The sequence below is a fragment of the Phalangium opilio genome, unplaced genomic scaffold, assembly GCF_054372755.1.
Source record: "Phalangium opilio isolate 3A_F unplaced genomic scaffold, DU_Popi_V2 ptg000009l_1, whole genome shotgun sequence".
Classification (NCBI taxonomy): domain Eukaryota; kingdom Metazoa; phylum Arthropoda; class Arachnida; order Opiliones; family Phalangiidae; genus Phalangium; species Phalangium opilio.
Genome location: NW_028324146.1, coordinates 158151 through 173392, shown reverse-complemented (window position 1 = coordinate 173392; position 15242 = coordinate 158151). Strand labels below are relative to the sequence as shown.

The 15242-nt window shown below is 38.5% G+C and overlaps 3 protein-coding genes across 4 annotated transcripts in view; all 3 read right to left on the bottom strand.

The window, feature by feature from the left end:
* The window catches only part of LOC149712155 (glutamate receptor ionotropic, kainate 5-like), an 83002-nt gene that overhangs the window by 36536 nt on the left and 31224 nt on the right, over window positions 1–15242 (bottom strand). The window lies entirely within an intron of this gene.
* LOC149712160 (uncharacterized) lies at window positions 1676–5349 on the bottom strand. The gene is made up of 3 exons (XM_089843369.1): window positions 5149–5349; window positions 4942–5062; window positions 1676–2521 (listed from the first exon to the last, which is right to left on the bottom strand). Exons 2-3 carry the CDS (start codon window positions 4951–4953, stop codon window positions 1955–1957), a joined length of 579 nt encoding a protein of 192 aa, XP_089699495.1. The 5' UTR covers window positions 4954–5062; window positions 5149–5349; the 3' UTR covers window positions 1676–1954.
* On the bottom strand, window positions 11083–15148 carry LOC149712159 (prolyl 4-hydroxylase subunit alpha-1-like). Its single transcript, XM_089843357.1, has 6 exons — window positions 15070–15148; window positions 13875–13986; window positions 12375–12500; window positions 11555–11623; window positions 11252–11348; window positions 11083–11198 (listed from the first exon to the last, which is right to left on the bottom strand). Exons 1-6 carry the CDS (start codon window positions 15135–15137, stop codon window positions 11113–11115), a joined length of 558 nt encoding a protein of 185 aa, XP_089699483.1. The 5' UTR covers window positions 15138–15148; the 3' UTR covers window positions 11083–11112.

The window sequence follows — 15242 nt, the reverse complement described above, 5'->3', positions numbered from 1 at the left end:
AGCCCACTTAGCCATTCCAGCCCCTCCATACATTCCTGACACGACTAAACTCTTGCCGCCAAGTGGAACTTTTTAAGCGCCACCTACCTTGGCACTAACGAAATAGTCCGTGAGGAAGGCTTTTTTTGTAATTCATTTTGATTGGCTGGAGAAATGAAATTAAAACGTTGAGTCAATGATCCAATTATTCATGGCCAACTTTTTTGGTGACTCAACTCATCCAGCGTCCATTCACACGATCCAACTACTTGATTCAACTCCAGTTGACCCATCAAGCTGAGTCAAAAAGTTGGATCGTCTGAAAGAGCCTTAATTCAATTAAAAATTATTTCTTCATTAACGATTCACTAAACTTAAATTATAATTCAATGCTTACTACATTAGCCTTCAAAATGGATTTTCCCCGCGTATTTGCTTATAATTTTTCCAACGCCTTAAACCGATTCAAATTTAGTTTTAATTAACGCATTAAATCATAAGTAACATAATAAACATAAGTATGACTCTTCCTATTGTCATAATGCAAATTTCAAAATGAAACCTATAATCAACACTGACACTTTCACTTACTTCAGGCCAGGACTTGCAACTCCGTCGGGTACTTCATGCTGGTCTTTGGCGAATGACATAGTTCTACAATTTTAGCCAATCACAATAAACCATCTCCTTGAACGTATTTGTGTCGGAAATAGCTCGTCTGCTATTTATTGTACAAGCTCGCGCGGTCGCGGTGTTTGTATGTTTCACTTTAAAACTGCCATAAGTCGGATATTTCAGCACCAAAAATGATAAGCCTTTTGAAGTCAAAATATTCGGTAACTAAACCTACCCAGTGCAATTTTCAACTTCGTAATGTGGCCGGTAAAAAGTCAATACAAATCAACTATATAACCAAGGCTTAGGACCGTTGACTCAAATCTCAATGGAGTCTGTTTAAATCTCTGAACCGGATTTTCGATATGGGCGGAAGTCGCTTCATTTTCCACCGCTAGAGGTCTCTGTGCTGGGCGCGAACTTATGATGACGTAAAAGGTCCGAAAATGGGTTTATAGTTAGTTTTGGCTAATTGTCATACTTATGGTTATTATGTTACTTATGATTAAATCTAAATGACTATTGGATTTAAGGCAATAAATTAATACCAGGGATAGATTTAATTTTAGAAGTAGGAATGGAGAACGGCTAGTATTTACTTCAGTCCAACTCATAGCCCAGTATAGAGCCCCTCCCTCCAACACGTAACGAACAGTTTAAATTATCTTATTGGCTCACTTAAACTACGTTTTGATGACGTTGCTGGCGGTGACGGCGAAAAATACGTAATTGCTTTTTACGTCTGTCGCTATGACCCGCCACTCCTTTCATACCCTCCGTCCCGTGGAAGGGGGTCCGGCCGGGATTTTGACGCGCGCCCACATTACTCGGTTCTCCATTCCTACTTCTAAAACTAAATCTATCCCTGTTAATACCCAAGCATTTGGTGAAGTTGAATACATTATTTTTTTATGCCTCATAGCCTCAAGCGATGTTTTCTCGTAATTTAAATCGCCAAAGCCAAAAACTTCCCAAAGTTAGTGTATATTCTGACCTGCTCTAGTATAGTTTAGGCTTAGCAAAACTAGGAAAATATTTAAACGAAATTTTCAACATAAAACATTTTTAGCTGTTTAATGAATTAAAATGTACAATACTTGACGAACGATTTAAATTTTGTGAGGGACAGCCTACACGGAAAAACGGTCCAATTAAGGACAACTTTAGTTAACAATTTGTACTAGCGTTTATATCTATAAAACAAACTGCATAAAGGTCCAAACATTTTATCACAATTAATATATAAATTACTTTATTTTACATTGCCGAATGAATTTAAAAATATATTACAAATTTGTAACAGACACGAGGGCAAAATTTTGGCGACAAGGCGATTTTTGAAAACGAAAATAGTTTGAATTTAACCGAGGTATCCGAGATGACCGGCATGCCCTAATCCAGCATGAGCGAGACCGGCATGTCCCAAGAGACCGTGTCCAGCGACTCCGTAGGCTCCAGCGTGTCCCAAAAGACCGTGTCCAGCGAGGCCGTAAGCTCCAGCTCCCAAGAGACCAGCGTGTCCGTAGGCTCCGGCTCCCAAGAGACCGGCGTGTCCGTAGGCTCCAGCTCCTAAGAGACCGGCGTGTCCGACGACTCCGGCGTGAGTGAGACGGCCTTGGGCGGCAGCAACGGCGCCTTGAGCGGCAGCAGCTTGTCCTTGGAGAGCGGCGTAAGCTCCTTGCTTGGCGGCAATGTGGCCTTGAGCGGCGGCAGCTTGTCCTTGGAGAGCGGCGTAAGCTCCTTGCTTGGCAGCAACGTGGCCTTGAGCGGCAGCTGCGGCGCCTTGAGCAGCGGCGATGGGACCAGTAACATCAACGGTGGTGGCGCCAAGGCCAAGACCGTGCCCGGCGAGCCCGAGTCCGTGTCCGTATGGGCCGACAAGACCGGCGGAGGCGTAGGTGGCAAAGCCAAGAAGGGTGATAGCGACCTGGTAATGTTTACAATCAGATACGTTAAAAACTGATAATGTAAAATAGTCAACCATTAAATAAAATTCCATCAAACACTGGTTTAGAAGTCAGATATTGACTTTGTTATATTTTAATTTTCCCTAACCGTACCGGCCAAGTGATTTAAAAATATATCGTTAAACTGTATGTATATGCAAAGAGAATATAACAAGAGGAGCAGAAACTTTGTAAATAGGGACCGGCTTTGAATTTGGAGGAACTACTTCCGATTGTTCACGTGACCATGTCGTCTACGGTCTACTTAAAAATTACCTTTTGTACGTCAACATTCAACCCAGAGATCAACCCTTAGTCACCACCAAAAATTAGCAGTCGACATAATTTAACCAATGAAAGGCGTCGCTCCTTAAGCCAATCAACACAAACCGGATCTAGTTACTCCAAAACTGTGGCCGGGCTTTTCAAAAGCCTTGTGAAAGGCTAGACTTTCTACTCCTCTTGGTATATTCTCTTTGGTTTATGTCATAACCAGGGCGTTTTCTAATCTTTCTAATTCCTCTCTCCCTCACTCCATTAAAGCGAATTTGTCGTGGTGTTAACATCGTAACAGAAGGGAATAAGAGAGAAGGGACACACTTTATATCTCCATAATGCTTTACACTCGTAACAAGAGTCTTACTAACCTCAAATCAACTACCCTTCACTGATTGGCTATCTAACTTCTGTCTTAGCTGTGACGTCACATAAGAAGGTGACGTCTCGGTTGACGAATAAAAAGTAGTTTTGTTTACAACTTTACATTGAAGGAGATAAAAATGGACGAAACATGGACAGCCCTAAGCCTTTGGAGAATGAAAATCTAGCAGACAAATAGGCCGCCTGATACCGCGGAGAACTTAAAGAACTATTTTTGCAGTGAATTGGTTAAAAGCTGTGTACTTGCGCAAAGTTTTCGCGGTTTTCTTGAGGTTGGTCGGACTCTCGTTACCAAAGCAGGCTCTAATGTCTCCCTTCTCTCTTATTCCCTTCTGATCATAATAACTTTCCACATGAACGAGCTTCAACAATATTTATTCTGTAACGCCTAGATTCCCTCAACGACGTAAAAGTGTGTGACGTTTTAAACAATTTAAGCTAATTTTGAGAAAGAGCGACTTCGTTGAAAGCCTTTTAAAAATGAATGAAATAATTAAAAGTAACGTCCTGCTTATTTCAGATCTAAATATTTTATGCCCTTGAAACCACGAAATATGAAAGCAATTCAAACTTTTGCTAGCGGGTTTTTAAAGGCTTCCGGGTTAGTAAAATCAATAATCCTGAATAGTAACGGTTAAAATTCTTGTCAATGATAAGTAGTCGAAGCTGTATTTAATTTTAAGGACCATTTAGAGAGTAATTGGTTAATAGAAAACGATTTAGAATTCGTACGGGAATTTTAACCTCAATAATTTTTGTAATAACGAGGGTTTGATAATGAATTTGATAATTTTAATACTGGTCATTTTGACTGGATCAATTTTACTACAATCAAAATCATTAATGTTGAGAAACGTTTTATGGAGAGATTTCTTCATATTAGTCTTGGAAAATTAATTATGAATTGGGCATATTTTTCATAGTGAATTTATAATAAAAAACGTCTTTTACTGCTTTAAAGTGTTAGAGTCACCAAAAATCGCTATTTTTAAAACCAAAAGGTTTTATCCCCATCTGAAAGATCAAATCTTTCTGATTCAGAATATCTATTTATATAAAGCATTATAATTTTTAAAATATTATTAAAACCCCGGCTTTCGGAACCTACTCGCAGAATTTTTTCAAACTATTTTGACAGTTGAATACTCCATATACCCCTGGTGACGTCACGATTCGAGCGCGCGTGAACAGCGACTCCGCAAGTCCTATTTTTTCATTGATAGGTGGCGCTTTCAAAGTCATCGAATTTGACGCGCGCGCGATGTTTAAAAACTAGGCTTAGCTGTCGTAATGAAATCTGTCTCGCGCTGGTCAACCTCTTATGACGTCACCAGGGGTATATTTATAATTTATTCCGTCTTAATGAGGTATGTGAAATATCAATTTTCTTTTTCATATTACAAAATGAATAAATTTCTATAAGACTTTTTACTTTGGTTCTACTGTTATTATAACCCAATTGATGTTTTAAAACGAAAATTAGCCACTTTTCAAAAAACGTGGCACTAACACTTTAAATAATTTCAATAGCGCAATAGCATAGATATCAAATTTACTTTGGGTAGAGAAACCTATACTAAGCGGGATTCAAATAACACTTTGAAACCCTTGACTTCCATGGTACTTAAGTCATAGATTTTCTAAAGTACTTGGAATCGTTAATGACCAATACGATACGAGTTTCGGCTAAATATTTCAGTTCTAACTAAAACTGCATTTAATAAAAATTGATCAATCTTACCAAAGCGTTCATAGTTGAGCCGTTCGGAGAAGTTATTCCGTTTGAAGCAGAGTTTGTGAATGAATGAAAGTGTGATCTTAACGACAGGTAAAGTCGTCTTTTATACCCGAGACAAAATCCACTATTGACGTAAAAAAACAACAACAAGCAGCAAATATTAGTAATTAAGTCGAATATCGAGCTTCAGCCAGCGCAATGTATATTTACCGGCCTTGACGAAGCAATAAGCGTTTTAGACTTATAAAAACTTGTTAATTCAACTAGTTTGTTCCCCACCCATTATCTAAATAACTAACTTGGAAAATGCGAGAAAATAAAAACATTATTGAACGATATATATAAACAGGAGCAAATCTCTCCAAGGAGTGTCAAACAAGCTAGAGGGTGAATTCGTGGGCTTCAAAGAGAATCAATTAATATCTAGATACTTCACTGATTCTCCCCCATTTCACCCAAAAACAGTTTCCCCAATTCCCATTTCTCCCAAACTCATTTGTCCCAAAATATTTTTCCCCCAAAACAGAAATATTAGCCTAAATTTCCCTTACAATATCATCTCGATCCGTGCCTTCCACTGCTTTAATAAACTCGGCGCGTATTTCACTGTGTATCTCAAGTAAAGCAATAAAAGCCAACTGAATGATTACTACTCAACCCAACCTAACCTAACCCAACCCAACCCAACCAAAACCAACCCAACCCAACCTAACCAAACCCAGCTCAACCTAACCCAACATAACATAACCCAACCCAACCCAACCAAACCCAGCTCAACCTAACCCAACATAACCTAACCTAACCTAACCCAACCCAGCTCAACCTAACCTAACCCAACCTAACCTAACCTAACCTAACCCAACCCAACCCAACCCAACTCAGTCCAACAAGGCTAATTTTTTTCTAGGTTTTTTTATTTCTATAGGCTAAAATTAGATAATAACAATAATACTTTATTTAGTAACAGACATTACAGGCAACCACAGAAGGCCTAGGCCTGTAAAATGTGATCTCAATTTCCGGGCTTGGGCGAAACGGGAAAAAAAAATCTTTTGGGCGAAATATTCCTTTTGGGGTAAATGGGAACACTTTCACCAAAAACGTTGTTGTCTTACAGCGATAACTGCTTCGGGATTGACAGGCGCTAGTATATAGTAAAATGGGTATTCCGAGTTAGCACGCTTCTTATTTTACATGGCGTCTACAGACCCAAAGGCTGGCAACACTATTTTATTTGTGAAATTTTGGTAATCCACTATGTTAAATTTTAGAGAAATTGGTTGAAACTTAATGACGTTATTCCCCTAGGAAGTTGTAGGTTATATTTGTAGCTGCCATTGTTGAAGATAGTCACGACTTCTAAAAATCATTTTTACTGTGTACTTGCAGAAGTGAGATGAGACTAGAAGTGAAGGGCTCTAGCATTGATAGTAGATGCTGGCACTAGTGAACAAATTTGAGGATTTTATGCCACCGCTTCCATCGCTGCGCCTACACTAGAGAGAAAACAATTGTTCGAGTTCCAAAATCATTTCCTACCCCCTTCCCCTCAACCTAAAGCGGCGGAACACGGACGCGGCTCCTTGAATCTAGTTCGGCCCCCGTCTACCGCCACGAGCGTCTCACCTATTGGAGGGGGAAAATTCAGAAACCGCTACTAGAGGGCCAACCGTTCTTGTGTTATCAAGAATATTCACTTTCGCCGAGTGAAGAATTTGGTTAGCTCAGTACTTCTGGTCTCATCTCACTTCTGGTACTTGTCATTTAAGAATAACACTATCGAGAGCTTGTGGTCAGCATAATAGTTAGAGCATTCAGACTGGACCATTCGGAACTTTTACATTTAAAGATATTAATTAAAAATATTGCCATTTTCCGTATGTTAAAATATAAAGTCGAATGTTAGGGTTATATTAGTACAAAACAAACTATGGTAGGCCTAATAGATTTTCAGTTTAAAGCAAAGATTAGTTCAGGTAGGCTGCCTCTGTAAAGAATTGGAGAAAGTGTTTAAGAGGGTATTGTACTCCTCGTTGATTTACTCTTGTCCGGAAAGTGCATTTGACATTCCTTTCGTGCATTATAAGTTGTATGTATATTGTTAATGTATTCAATGCCATTTAACAAAATTGCCTTTAAAAATTATATCTGAGAAATTTCCCTCAATTTGAACGTGAACGTGAAGGCACCGCGCTGCACCGCGCCCAACGCCTGACAACTAACAAATATTTCGTTCTCTTTTTTTGTTGTTTCTGTTTTCTTTTCTTAATAAAAATGTCAAAGGGATAGTCTCGCATGTTTCCTTACACACTACATGTTCCTTTGCCTTCAATATATTTTTTCATAAATTTTTGTTCGGATTTTATGAAGAACTCTCGCGTGTGATAAGAACTTCCATCAAAAAGTTATAAAGAATGTGTAGATTTTACTGATGACTAATATTTTTGTAGCACCCTAGGAGCGAAGGCACTCGGCGATGCCCGTCAGCCAGTCGGTGGGTGGATTTTACTGATTCGACTAATATTTTTGTAGCACCCTAGGAGCGAAGGCACTCGGCGATGCCCGTCAGCCAGTCGGTGGGTGGATTTTACTGATTCGACTAATATTTTTGTAACACCCTAGGAGCGAAGGCACTCGGCGTTGCCCGTCAGCCCGTCGGAATGCATTTTTTCGATTACTTTTCACGCGGACATTATTCTATAAAGAAGGGTTTTTAAGTTTTTGGCCGCCATTTAAAAAGATGGCGACAAATCGAACCCAAAAGACCATTCAGCCCGTCTATAGGTTAAAGGAAACCAGCGTACTAAATATTTGTGAAATCGGTTGAAACTCGAGGACTTTGTTGCGTAGAGAAGATTTTTTTACACTTCTGGGCGCCATTTTAAAAGATGGCGGCGTATTGGAAAAATCTTTCTTAGTACGCGCCTACTACTTATGAGTAACGTTCCTGCAAATTTTCAGCCTTCTAGGGCAAGCGGTTTGGGCTTGGCGTTGATTATCAGTCAGTCTGTCAGTCAGTCAGTCAATCAGTCAGTCAGGACTTTGATTTATATAGATATAGATAATTTTGATTAAGAAAATAATGTACTTTTTAATACAAAAGTTAACCTTAAAATCAACATTTATTTATTAGAAATACATTAAAAATTATAACGTTGTTTAAAATTATATTAACAATTATGCTTTTATTTAGGAAGTATACTGGGACTGGGATTTACGCTTCACTTTCGAAAACTGAGAGGAATGTACATTTTTTATTTACAAAATATACTGGAAAATAATATTTAATTTAAAAAATAATAAGATTAGAAAGTACACTACTATATTTTTAAAAATACCTAAAAAACGCTTTAGTTTTGAAAATTCCTTAGAAGAGGGAATACACCAAAATATAATATCATTAATAAATATTATCAGAAGGGAATAAGAGAGAAGGGAGACATTAGAGCCTGCTTTGGTAACGAGAGTCCGACCAACCTCAAGAAAAAAAAAACACAGCTTTTAACCAATTTACTGCAAAAATAGTTCTTTAAGTTCTCCGCGGTATCAGGCGGCCTATTTGTCTGCTAGATTTTCATTCTCCAAAGGCTTAGGGCTGTCCATGTTTCGCAAGTATGTATTTTATTGAAAATAATTTCTATTTTTTAATATTAATTCAGAATAATTAGTTTTCATCTTCAAATTATCTGATTTTGGTATGTTCTCAATTCCCGCGCATCTAAATTAATTGCACAGCTTGATTTCGTTTATCAACATGAAATCCGGCCATTTTTATTCCCTTCAATGTAAAGTTGTAAACAAAACTACTTTTTACTCGTCAACCGAGACGTCACCCTCTTATGTGACGTCACAGCTTAGGCAGAAGTTAGATAGCAGCCAATCAGTGAAGGGTAGTTGATTTGAGGTTAGTAAGACTGTTGTTACGAGTGTAAAGCATTATAGAGATATAAAGTGTGTCCCTTCTCTCTTATTCCCTTCTGATATTATCCTTAGTTTAATATATTTTCTTTTTGATTTAGGAAATATGATTTTCTTCACAAATTCGACACTTATTTTGCAGCTTTAAGTTTAGAGAAATTGTCTTGGAAACGGTACTGTGAAACTTGTCCTTTGTACCTCGTTTAAGTTGTTTTTTGGAATTAACGCCCATATTCTATCGCTTGAATCACATTCGGTCAGTAAACGAGTGTTGTTGGCCCCCCGGCTATTACATTACATTTCGCGTACAAGCAGCACCTTGCCGCTAGCAAAACCTGTTTTCAATCATTTACTACTCTTTTTCTTACCATAATTTCCTTTTAAATAACTAAATACCGTTATCTCATTCAATTTGAGAATTTTGTCATTTGAAAAGCAAAAGAGCGTATCGGTAATAATTTTTAAAATCAAATTTAGATTTATGTTACTTATCTATTACAGTTAACATTATTTTTCCAAATCTATATCTATATAAATCAAAGTCCTGACTGACTGGCAGACTGAAAGGCCCGTTCACATTACCCAACTTTAGTCAGCTGACAAAGCCGATCTTTCCCAATATATATATACCTTAATAATTGGTTCTAACCTTTTCCAAAATATTGGCTCTATAATACTTAGTTTTCACTTTTTGAACAATTATTGGGCCTAATAATTAGATGATACTTTTCCCAAAATGTTTATCCTAATAATTGGTTCTAACCTTTTCCAAAATATTGCGTCTAATACTTAGTTTTCATATTTTGAAAAAATATTAGCACTAATAATTAGATGATGCTTTTACCAAAATGTTTACCCCAACAATTGGTTCTAACCTTTTCCAAAATATTGGTTCTAATACTTAGTTTTCACCTTTTGAACAATTATTGGGCCTAATAATTAGATGATACTTTTCCCAAAATGTTTATCCTGATAATTGGTTCTAACCTTTTCCAAAATATTGGTTCCAACCTTTTCCAAAATATTGGTTCTAACCTTTTCCAAAATATTGGTTCCAACCTTTTCCAAAATATTGGTTCTAACCTTTTCCAAAATATTGGTTCTAACCTTTTCCAAAATATTGCCTCTAATACTTAGTTTTCACCTTTAGATAAAATATTGGCCATAATTATTAGATGATACTTTTCCCAAAATGTATACCTTAATAATTGGTTCATACCTTTCACAAAATATTGGCTCTAATTAGTTGCCATCTTTCCAAAAATTATATCCCCTTATAATTAATTTCCACCTTTTAGAAAATATATCTCCTGAATATTAATTTCCACCTTTTAGAAAATATATCTCCTGAGTATTAATTTTCACCTTTTAGAATATATATGCCCTAATAATTTGTTCCACCTTTTAGAAAAAATAGGCCCAAATAATAATGGGACCTTGGTTAATTTGCCCTTGACCGTCCAATGGCGCCTCCTTCGGACACAATACCCTTTCTTTAAATGAATTGGGTTCGTGCTCGCTTTATTCAGGGAGGAAAGGGAGAAGCCGCCTAATGCTAACAGAACTCGTATCTAGCGGGAAGGGGTTGAAAACGGGGGTATAAAATACTATGTTCTCTCTCTCTCCCTGGGTCATTCGGTGGATCATTGAGCATGCGCGAAGTGACATCACGAATAGTTCCTACATGAGATAAAAAATTTGGATTTTGCGCAGTAGAGCTCGCGGTGGCCCGGGCGATACTACCCCCGTTGGCTGGGAAATTTACTTCCCCCACCCAAAAGAGAGACACCTCGCGCTATTCACGCGGCATCTCCCTCTCTCCCTGCTTTATTCTTCTTCTTCGGTTGAAAGGGAGTTTAATTTGTATTCATTGAAAAAGTGCCACTTTTGTACTTTTTGACCCTTTGGACTCTATCCTATTAGAAACCAGCTGCATCCCCTAGTAATTTTTTCTCATGGCTCTAGCAGAGACAAAATGAATCACACGTCGCCTTACTGCTTCACCTTCTTTTATTTCTATTTATTTTTGATAGTAATAATTTGAAGAACACAAAATTATGTTGTGACTGTTTAATTGAAATTGTCGCATGTCAGCAATGTTGATAATAAGAATTCCCAGTTATGTGGTACATTTCCATGGTTGAGTTGCGCTTGGTTGGTTGGTCACAAAAAAGTCGTACCAAATTAATAGGTGTTAAAATTTTAATAGAAAAAAGTGCGCATGAGCAGGAGCTTAAATTAAATATGGTGAAAAAATTATATTTCGCGAAATGATTTATGCGGATTTCGATGACATTTCTTGCGAAACATTTGAGCATTGCTGCGAATCCAGACGTTCGTCACTTCAAAAAAATAAAATTTAAACCTGAAGTGAAAAAAAAATCATAAAACATACCCCATTTTGTGCCAAAGAGGACGGGACAGCCCGCGTGTTTCGTTAACTCGAGTGCGTCACCATTTCCCTTCAAATTCCACCAGAAAACACCAGAGCCCTGCGTTTAAACAAAAAAATTTAAAATGACGTCACCCCCCCCCATGTGTTTTAAGGGAGTGAAAATGAGAAGAGTTTCCTGTCTGCCTTTAAACCCAACCGTATCAAATAATTTGCTCCATACTCGATGTTATGTTAGTTATCCAATTGGATATAGGTTTACATTTTTACCCTGCAGATTGTGTTTGTTCCAAATAGAACACGTACTTTTTTCGGCCAAATGGAGACACCAGCTCGGGGAAAAACAGTCGCCCCACCAGCAGTCACATCAGACAACTGTAAAACGACATTTGCTCATGAGCACCAGAGAGAATTTATAATAGGGAGTGAAAGTTCTTGCCCTTGACAGTGCTAAATACAATGTAGCTCAAACAAGTAGGCTGCGACGCTAAAACTGGACAGGTAAATTTCCGGTCACATGAATCTCCAAAAGTTTGCCCTCAATCACTGTTATTTGTACAATTACCCAATAAGGGTGGGCTATTTCGAATGCGACTGGCGCCATTTGGAGTTATTTTAAGTCAGATGTTCCTCTTTCCCTAAAAAGGTAGTGTCCATCTCCCCTAGACCCTCCCGCAACATTCTAGACCCACCCTTGAGGGAGGGGCCACAAAAAATAGTACCGGAAATAGACCTGGCCAGTTTTGTTGATCACGTCATTTTTGAGCTACATAATATTCCTCAGTTTCCACTCCCTATTATAAATTCTCTCTGTGAGCACACTAGTAAACCACTCCCTATTATAAATTCTCTCTGTGAGCACACTAGTAAAGACTTTTTCAAAAAGAGGTGACGCATTTTCGTCTGCTTGATAAAGGGCTAAAACGGATCGTCCGCTATGTGGACCCATAAACATTAGATAGACGTTATCAGTTGACCCCAGTCATTTTGTTTGAAGGCATATCTAACGTCTTTGGATGCCCATACCGGAAGTTCCGTCTTAAGAGAACCACGTGGCCAGTCACCAGACGCTATTTTACACCCGACTTCCGAAAAGGGTCTACTGTATGAATGCGATTTGACGTACGTAATACATGAAGGTAGCCATTCTATCACCATCGCTGCCTTTCAACATGGCTACTGTCTGTGGATCATTTCCTTGAAAATAATCGTAATGCGGCTTGTATACTCCTCCAGTCCCGTAATTATTTACCTGCATGTATAGAAAGTATAGGAAAGTTTGTAGGAAATCAACGTTTGGGTCAACAAGCGGTTGAATCAACTACGGCTTTCGGAGCTTATCATTCTCACCAGAAATATATTACCTTACACGAAGTTCACTTCAATAATGGTTAGTACCGTGGACATCATCTATGAAGAGAAAACCCGAAAAAAAACTTTTCAAGAGTGAAGAGGCATGAATTTTTTCCCCCTCCCGACGCGCGCTAGTCGCGAAGAGAAAATTTTTCCTCTCTCGAGAGAGAACTGTGATAAATGGCCACTGCCAAGATAATCTGACGTTTCCTAGAAACGGCGGGATTCAACTGTATTTCGCGCAAGTGAGAAGCCGCTGCATAAGATACAACCATGATACGATTGTAAGAAAAGCACATTTTTCTCACTACGCGACGCTAGTGTTTTTATTTTCACCTCTCTGCCTCGCTGTTCGGGAGGAACGGTACCGTTTCTAGCCTGTAAAAATACTTCATAGATGATGGCCGGCGCGAGGTAGGGAGAAGTGAACTTCGTGTAAAGTAATATATTTCTGTTCTCACTGACAAGAAATTCAAGTAGATTGCTCTGACTGCTAGCGATTTGCTCCATTAAGTCTTGGACTTGTTAGATATAGATTGTCAGAAAGTCTCATTTAAATGGTCAAATTTTAAACATGTCACGATAAATGCCCATTACTTAGCATGTATAAATACAAAAATAATATTTCAATAATTTCAAAAGTTTATATTATAGAACGTTTGATATACCGAGAGATTTTGTACTGTCAAAACAAAATCTTCAAAATTTCGCTCTACTGGGAGTTGATGTTAATTCACCGTGATCTTACCTTAATTAATTTTAAAATCTAATTAAGTTTTCTTGCGCAAGGTGCTACTACTTATTTTTATTCCAATACTTTTATCTTAGTTTTATCAGAAGTAAGATGAAACATCAGAAGTACTGAGCTAACCAAATTCTTCACTCGGCGAAAGTGAATATTCTTGATAACACATGAACGGTTGGCCCTCTGGTAGCGGTTTCTGAATTTCCCCTCTCCAATAGGTGAGACGCTCGAGGTGGTAGACGGGGGCCGAACTAGATTCAAGGAGCCGCGTCCGTGTTCCGTGGCTTCAGGTTGAGGGGAAGGGGGGTAGGAAATGTTTTTGGAACTCGACCATTTTTTTTCTCTCTAGTGTAGGCGCGTGGGAAGCGGTGGCATAAAATCCTCAAATTTGTTCACTAGTGCCAGGATCTACTATCAATGCCAGAGCCCTTCACTTCTAGTCTCATCTCACTTCTGGTTTTATCGAGTAATTTATCTCATTATAATTCTCTCATCAACTCCGAGCTAAATTCAGCGTCAAAGATTTACTTGGAATTCTTCGCTGCTCCAATCGGTGTCGTTAATTCGTAGTCCAGTCATCATTTGTAGTTTATTTGCTAAACGTTTCGTTACTGCACTCGAATTCATAGTTACAAACGTTCTGCAAATTACAAATGTTGGAAAATTAAAAAGATTAAAACATATTTATAATTAACTCTTTTCCACAAATACAGATTTACCAGTTTCTCATAGCAAAGAGAATATACCAAGAGGAGCAGAAAGTTTAGCCATTCACAAGGCTTTTGAATAGCCCGGCCACGGTTTTGGAGTAACTAGATCCGGTTTTTGTTGATTGGCTAAGAAGCGATGCCTTTCATTGGTTAAATTATGTCGGCTGCTTATTTTTGGTGGTGGCTAAGGGTTGATCTCTGGGTTGGCCGTTAACGTGCAAAAGGTAGTTTCTAAGCAGACAACACGGTCACGTGAACAACCGGTACTAGTTTCTCCAAATTCGGAGCCGGTCCCGATTTACAAAGTTTTTGCTCCTCTTGGTATATTCTCTTTGCTCATGGCAACCAGTGTTAATTCTTTACTTGTGAAATCAGAGCAATTTTAAACATTAAAGGCAGCGCGATTACTTGTGGACCTAAAATAATTTAACACTACCACGTGGTATCAAAGAGAATATACCAAGAGGAGCAGAAACTTTGTAAACAGGGACCGGCTCCGAATTTGGAGAAACTAGTTCCGGCGGTTGTTCACGTGACCGTGTTGTCTGCTTAGAAATTACCTTTTGCACGTTAACGGCCAACCCGGAGATCAACCCTTTGCCACCACCAAAAATAAGCAGCCGACATAATTTAACCAATGAAAGGCATCGCTTCTTAGCCAATTAACAAAAACCGGATCTAGTTACTCCAAAACCGTGGCCGGGCAATTCAAAAGCCTTGTGAATGGCTCCTCTTGGTATATTCTCTTTGGTGGCATGCACTTTTGGTAGTAAATCGAGGGGGTAGACACTTGAGAACTCAGGTGTACAATATGTCTTGAACTCAATGTACTGTCAAAGCTGAACTCTGAGTTCCGAATACTTTGAACTCAATGCACTGTCAAAGCTGAACTCTTTTGAACTCAGGTATACACAGAGATCCAACGTGTCTACCCCCTCGTAGTAAATAGATCTCATTCTACACAGTAACGCGTCGGCACATAACATTGGGGAAACACTTTAATAAAGCATTACGTATGGCTAATTCTTCCATAAGAAAGTAAAAGAGCTCCACTAGCGTCGACTCCACGTGCTGGTTGCATCTACATACACAATTCTATTAAACTGCGTTACTTTGGTCAGAAGTCCATTAAATTAGCCTAGGAAGTAACCAAAAGCGGGGTTTGGGACTCCCCTCTCTTGTGTAG

Excerpts from the sequence above, each read along its gene's own strand:
- LOC149712159 (XM_089843357.1), bottom strand. The coding sequence starts at position 15,137 with ATGCAACCAGCACGTGGAGTCGACGCTAGTGGAGCTCTTTTACTTTCT. Across the intron at positions 13,987-15,069 it reads TATGGAAGAATTAGCCATAC|AACGTTTGTAACTATGAATT; the intron begins GTAATGCTTTAT and ends TGTAATTTGCAG. Across the intron at positions 11,624-12,374 it reads TGGCTACCTTCATGTATTAC|TTGTCTGATGTGACTGCTGG; the intron begins GTACGTCAAATC and ends GTCGTTTTACAG.